Raw genomic sequence first — 7,234 nt, 5'->3', positions numbered from 1 at the left:
TTTGAACATTCAAATCCCTTTTTATTAATTTGCATGAGAAAAAACTGCTGAAAAAAGTGAATATTTTAAAACGTATGACATATATCAAAAAGCTGAATACAAGCAATGATGCCCTTAATGTGCTGAATGTTTGAAACTTTTAACGGTAGGAACTAGGTGCCAACGTACGTAAAAGTCTGAATATTAATAATAATAACGATTAGAATATCATGAAGGTGAATGCTCCAGCATTTCACAGTAGATGAATTGAGACTACAGACAATACACATGTAATCAAAGGGAAACTGAGAAAAAACATGTAAAAATCTCTGACAGTTTACTTTTGCTTATTTGAGACTAATAAATTCCTCTGTAATCGATCCAATTATCCTGACAGAATACATTTCCTTTCTTAACAGAGAGAAACTTATCAGTCTTTTTCTACAGCATGTTTGCATCACAGGAGCCAGGCTGCAGGATCTGAAGTGTAACAATGTGCTTAATAGATTTTCTGAACCAGGGGTAAAAAAATGCATAGATCACAGGGTTTAGGCCAGAGTTGCAATACAACAGCCAAATGGCTGCAGATGTCTCTGCTATCGAACTGTTTTTAACTGCAACAGAGAAAATGTAATAGGGACTAGAGCACAACAGAAAAACAAATACCACAACACCAAGCGTCCTGGCAGCTTTGAGCTCAGATTTCTTCACAGTCTCTGAACGCTGGAGTGAGACAGCAGCAATGTGAGACCTCATGGCACGAGCCTGAGACACAGCCACCACAAACACCCTCATATACAGAAGTGTGATGACAATAAAGGGGCCTAAGAACGTTACTACAAAATCAACATATACCTGAGCATATGTAATTGTAACTATGTGCTCTCCATAACAGAAATTATACTTGTGTTGTTCTTTGAGAAAGTCTCTCAGTATCCAGCTGCTGTGCACAGCAGAAAACAACCAGCACAGACAAATGCACAGCTGAACTCTTCTCACAGTGACTTTGGTGTAATAAAGCATGGGGTCACAAATGGCCACATAGCGGTCGACTGATATAAGCACCAGGTTTCCTACTGAAACACTGACTAAGTAGTAACTTAAAAAGAAATTCACATCACATAAAAAGTTATTCAGATGCCAGCAACCTTGAGAAAGGATGATTTCAATTGGCATCTCTAGGAGACCCACAAGAAAGTCTGCGACAGCCAGAGACAGGACGAGGAAGTTGGTGTTTGTGTGGAGCTGCCTGAAAAGAGAGAATATCAACACATTGTCTGTCACATGTAGCAGTGGTACAAAGGAAAAAATATTTGTCATATGTTCTATTCATGTCACAGAGTAAAACAGTGTGGAGCTGCATATGTACCAGACATTAAAAAGTATTAAGAAACTACAGGAAAATTGTTTTCATCTGCTGTTCATCAAAAATCACTGTGACATAACAGTATATTGTTTAGCTCGGAGCCATTTCTTATTCTGATTGAAACCAAAACATCAATTTATAAAACATTAGACCATGCAGACAAGTTTATCTCTGCCTGAAGTGGGAGATGGAGATGATGACCAGCAGGTTCAGAACCACAGTCAGGGAAGCGATGATAGTCTGTAGACTGGAAATGAGCACATCCTCAAAGCTAAGATGCATAGTCTTCTTGCAAGAGATGTTGAGTTGTGGAAAGCAGAGCTCAGCTTCTTCCAGGATCTCCATCATCAGAGGGAGGAGAGGTTGCTGACAGCTCTCTGGTCAAAGCTCTGTGTCACACGGCTGATTTATTCCTTTCCTTTCTCCCCTCTCATGGGCAAACTTCACCCATGGCCAAAGCCACTTGCATCATTCTACACTTCCAAGTACTTCTGAACTTAGCTGAGCAGAGTCACACATACAAACCCCATTTCTAAAAAGCTGACTCAAGGCCATGTTTATCACTGTGTTGCATCACCTCCTAATTTAACAAGACTATACCTGTCCCTTCGGTAGAGACATTTGTCCAGATTCTCTGAACGTTTTCATGATATTATTAAAACCGTAGATAATAAAATCCCCAATTTTCATTGCAATTTCACTTTTTGAGATGAATGTGTTTTGTTTTTTTAGAAAGATGTAAAAACATTCCTACATTACAGAATTTAATCCAGAGTTATATTAAAGTCTGTCAGTCTGTCGGTCTGCTCACCTGTCAAGCTGGACATAACTTTCACTCTGGTTGTACATAGACCAGATGGCCTGTTCCAATGGCCCAAGCACCACAAACTCCCACAGTACCTTCCACAAGACATTCCTAGGTACACAGGTCATAAACCTTTTCCCAGTCTACAAAACACATGTAAACTGAAAGGGTAAATTCCTATGACCCCTCCAGTAGTCTGGCAAGGGTAAGGAGTTTGTCTGTGTTCCCCATCCAGGACTGATTCTGCATCGTTTCTCCTGAATCTGAGGTTCGGTAATGATCATATCCTCTTTTCCAGCATCTTGGCAAAGACTTTCCCAAGGAGAATGTGATACCTGGGTAACTGGAGCACATCTTCCAGTCTTCTTTTTTAAATATGGCCACCATCTTCCATACGGCACTGAAGAGCCACGTCAGCCAAAAGCCATTAGGTCCAGAGCCTTCAGCCTCTCAGGTTAAATCCTATAGACACAAGGTTTCCTTTTTACCTCAGAGGGGCTTTTTAACTGGAAGGAAGTAAGCTGCCCTGCTGACAAGAGTGACATTGACAAGAGTGAGATGCTGGTCCATCTCTACTGTACCCCATGAAATCCAAGAGGTGGTACATGTGGCTGTTTGCATATGCAAATGATTCTATGCTCACAAATGCCTGGGCCATCTACAAGAGGAACTGCAAGGCTCTTTTTGTAGACGGCCTATCATTGAAGAACTCCAGGATCCAGGTTTTCAGGTCTGCCAGTAATGTCTGGCCCCTGAGGGAGCTCAGCATCTCATGTAAGGCTCTCTGTCAACGTTTCTAAGCCTGTAAGTTGGCACAGTAGCCACATCCCAGATGATTTTTGTGCAGTTTGGCCTGTCCCTTTTCCTGCTGAACTTCAAGTACTTCAGCAGGAAGGGGTAAATCTTGAGGTCAAACATGCTCTTGTTGTAATAGTCTGTAATACTGTGCCTCAATACTGAGTGCAAGTGCTTTATAAAGTACCGTGAAGCAGTTCGCTAAGTGACTGGAATTGACTTTGACAGTTAATTTAATTTCAAATTTAGTTTTAAACTGATAATTTAACAGTATTTCATCAAAATTCTTTTTTGTCTGACAATTTTCTAAAAACAGTTGAATTTACAATAATGTACTATATAACAGTTAGAAAAAGAAATTCAATCACAGTAGGTGCTACAGTAGGTGAAAATGCTTTGAACGAATTTATGGAATTGATTCTTTCATCATGTGTCAATACACCTTAAAGTTACTCCTGTTCAAGTTGATCATCTTATTGATAATTGTGCAGCCTCACTACATAAAATACTCAATAGTGTCTGAAAAAGAAGGCAGTAAACCAGAAGAGGTGATCTCCATGGTATAGTTTGCAAACACGCAACTTAAAACAAGCAACACGAAAGTTAGAAAGGAAGTGGCGTTCAAGAAATTCAGAAGAATCTCATTTAGCCCAGAAGAACTGTTTAAAAATGTACAAAAAAGCTCTCTGTGATGCCAGAACAGCATATTATTCATCATTAATAGAAGAAAACAAAAACAACCCCCAGTTTCTGTTCAGCACTGTAGCCAGGCTGACTAAGAGCCATAGTTCTGTTGAGCCTAGTTTTCCCTTAACTCTGAGCAGCAATGACTTCATGACTTTCTTTATGAATAAAATTGTAGCTATTAGAGAAAGAATTCACCAGATCCTCCCCCCAAAAAAGGTAGCTGTAATTAAACCACTACTACTTAAAAAAACCTGTCTTGACCCAGGTGTTTTAGCCAATTACAGACCAATATCTAATCTCCCCTTTATTTCTAAAATAATTGAAAAAGTAGTTGCAAAACAATTATGGTTAGCTATGGAGTTCCACAAGGGTCTGTGTTAGGACCAATACTTTTTACTTTATATAAGTAAAGGCAACATTATTAGAAAACACTCCATAAATTTCCACTGCTATGCTGATGATACCCAGCTATATTTATCTATGGAACCAAATGAAAATAATCAGTTAATAAAGCTTCAAGCCTACAAGACATAAAGGCCTGGATGTCCCACAATTTCCTACATCTAAACTAAAGTCATAGTATTTTGGCCCCCAAATCTCAGAAATATGTTGTTAAACCATATTACTAACCATTACTCTAGATGGCATAAGTCTGGTCTCCAGTATTACTGCAAGGAACCTTGGAGTTATTTTTCACCAGGATTTGTCCTTTACTTCACATATAAAACAAATCTCTAGAACAGCCTTCTTCCACCTACGGAACATTGCCAAAATGAGGAGCAACCTGTCTGAAAGTGATGCCGAAAAACTGGTCCATGTATTTGTTACCTCTAGGTTGGACTACTGTAATTCCCTACTTTCAGGATGCCCCAGTAACTCCCTAAAGAGCCTGCAATTAATCCAAAATGCTGCAGCAAGTGCTGACTGGAACTAGCAAGAGAGATTATATTTCACCTTCACTAGCTTCTCTCCATTGGCTTCCCATTAAATCTAGAATAGAATTTAAAACCCTGCTTCTTACATTTAAAGCTCTAAACGGTCAAGCGGGAGACCCACCCCCCAATGCACTGAGGTCCTTCGCTCCTCTTAATCCTCCCCCCCACAATTGTCTCCATTGTATGACATTAACTCTGTCTTCTTTCTCAATTGAATTGACAGGTGATCACAGTCATCTTGTTTGAAAGTAGGTTTCTAACATGACATTATTACAATATTATTACATTATTATGTTACTAAAATTTGTGTTTACAAGTTGGATTGTTGGAAGTTGCACTTATTTGTTTACGAAGTTTACATTAAGATTACAAATTACTCACAATATTTTTCGGTTACACATTGTGGCTTATTGCAGTTGTTTTTGCACTTTATCGTGTGCGGGATATTTTGAGTGTCATAAGGTCTATAGAACATATATCTGATTTGTAAATAAATGAATGTTTCCCCATAATTTATCACCATACTAAAAATTGTTTTACCCTATAGGTGGGTGATAAACCGTATATGTTAAGTTCTTTGACTTTGATTTCCCGCCTAAATCTGAAGTAAAAAAACTTTGATGAGTGCCCTACAAAGGCTTAAAGTACATTTTTACATAACTGTATACTTTCATTAAGTAGATTTAATTATGGTTACTAATCTCTCTTATCTCTAAAGTACAGAATAAAAGCCGACTTCATGATTTATTAATGAGCTGACTGCTCATTAATATTCTTTTGTTTATGGGTATTTAAAGTTAATGTTAAAAAGCTTCTGGCTTAAAAAAATAACCATATCAAAGCAGAAACGACATTTAATAATGTTTATACATGATTGTCAGGGATTTTCATAGAATGATCTGTGTCCTGCAAAGCAGCCCAGTTATTTGATGTACAGCATTTGAAAACAAACAAAGCAGCACTGATCCACAGAAAATGACAGGGAGAAATGATTTCAAGTACTTTTAATTCTTTAATCTTAGTTACTTACAGATGTGGCTAACATCTGTATATCAAGTGGTGTTCACTCTGATGATGTTAACGTCACCATATATTGCAAGTTACATACATCAGGGAATCTTCTCCATTACACTATAGAATTTTGTGATTTTAATGCAGTGCTGCCTGAGGGATAAGGACAATAAATGTCTCTTTTCTTCCACCTAACATCAGTGTTTTTCTATAGTATGTTGGCATCACAGGAGTCAGGCTGCAGAATCTGAAGTGTAACAATCTGTTTAACTGCTTTTACAAACCAGGGGTAAAAAAATGCATAGATCACAGGGTTTAGACAGGAGTTACAGTACAACAGCCAAATGACTGCAGATGACCCCCCTGTCAAGTTGACTTCAGCTGCAACAGAGAATAAATAATAAGGACTTGAGCACAGCAGAAATACAAATACTACAACACCAAGAGTCCTGGCTGCTTTGAGCTCATATTTCTTAGGTTTCATGGGCTCCGATTGTTTGACAGCTATAATTTGGATGCGCATAACACGAGCCTGAGACACAGCCACCACAAATACCCTCATATACAGAACTGTGATGACAATAAAGGGGCCCAGGAAAGTTACAACAAGATCAACTACTGCTTCAGCATATTTTATCACGACTATAGACTCTCCATAACAGAAATTATACCTGTCTTCTGGTTTGAAAAAATCTCTTGACATCCAGCTGCTGTGCACAGCAGAAAACAACCAGCACAGGCAAATGCACAGCTGAACTCTTCTCACAGTGACTTTGGTGTAATAAAGCATGGGGTCACAAATGGCCACATAGCGGTCGACTGATATAAGCACCAGGTTTCCTACTGAAACACTGACTAAGAGGTAACTTAAAAAGAAATTCACAGCACATAAAAAGTCATCCATGAGCCAGCAACCTTGAGAAAGGATGATTTCAATTGGCATCTGTAGCAGACCCACAAGAAAGTCTGCGACAGCCAGAGACAGGACGAGGAAGTTGGTGTTTGTGTGGAGCTGCCTGAAAAGAGAGAATATAAACATTAATCCCACTGTTACATGTAGGAGTTGTAATATTAAAAGTATGAATATGACTCTACCAGCATGTCAAAATACAGAACAATGTTGTTCTGTTGTTATTGCAAAAGCATCATCTAAACAAAAAACAAATATTAAATGTCAAATCATATCAGAGGAGAACAGTAACAGATGTGTAAGAGCACATGTAATGTACAAAATTACTGTAAGAAAATTATAATCTCCTTTCCTCAGAGATCTATAGGAAGTGTAACATTACAGTTTGTTGTTTAGCTCAAAGCCATTTCTTAATGACTGTAACCAATAGAATTAAAAGGCCATGCAGTGTATCTCTGCCTGAAGTGGGAGATACAGATGATAACCAGCATGTTAAGAACCACAGTTAGGACAGCGATGATGCACTGAAGACTGCAAATGAGCAGGGCCTGAGGACGAGGACTTGTGGTCTTCCTGCAAGAGGTGTTGTGTTCTGGAAAGCAGAGTTCAAATTCTTCGAGCATCTCCATTATCAGAGAGACAGGTGCTCGGCTCTGACACTGCTCTGGTTAAAAACTGTCACACAGCTGATTTATTCAGATTCTTTCTCCCCCTCCCATCTGCAGAATTCATCTACATTGCAGAAC

General features: G+C 38.7%; 1 protein-coding gene across 1 annotated transcript; it reads right to left on the bottom strand.

Annotated features, from left to right (window-relative positions):
• Positions 1–420: 420 nt before the first annotated feature.
• On the bottom strand, positions 421–1,690 carry LOC137132967 (trace amine-associated receptor 13c-like). Its single transcript, XM_067516007.1, has 3 exons — positions 1,521–1,690; positions 979–1,228; positions 421–744 (listed from the first exon to the last, which is right to left on the bottom strand). The coding sequence occupies exons 1-3, from the start codon at positions 1,688–1,690 to the stop codon at positions 421–423; spliced, it is 744 nt and encodes a 247-aa protein (XP_067372108.1).
• Between the last annotated feature and the right edge of the window lie 5,544 nt (positions 1,691–7,234).

Source organism: Channa argus, chromosome 9 (assembly GCF_033026475.1).
Source record: "Channa argus isolate prfri chromosome 9, Channa argus male v1.0, whole genome shotgun sequence".
NCBI lineage: Eukaryota > Metazoa > Chordata > Actinopteri > Anabantiformes > Channidae > Channa > Channa argus.
Note: the sequence above shows the minus strand (reverse complement) of the source record. Positions and strands in the feature narration are given on the sequence as shown.

Excerpts from the sequence above, each read along its gene's own strand:
- LOC137132967 (XM_067516007.1), bottom strand. The coding sequence starts at position 1,690 with ATGGAGATCCTGGAAGAAGCTGAGCTCTGCTTTCCACAACTCAACATC. Across the intron at positions 1,229-1,520 it reads ATCTCCATCTCCCACTTCAG|GCAGCTCCACACAAACACCA; the intron begins GCAGAGATAAAC and ends CTCTCTTTTCAG. Across the intron at positions 745-978 it reads TTTATTACACCAAAGTCACT|GCTCGTGCCATGAGGTCTCA; the intron begins GTGAGAAGAGTT and ends GCTGTGTCTCAG.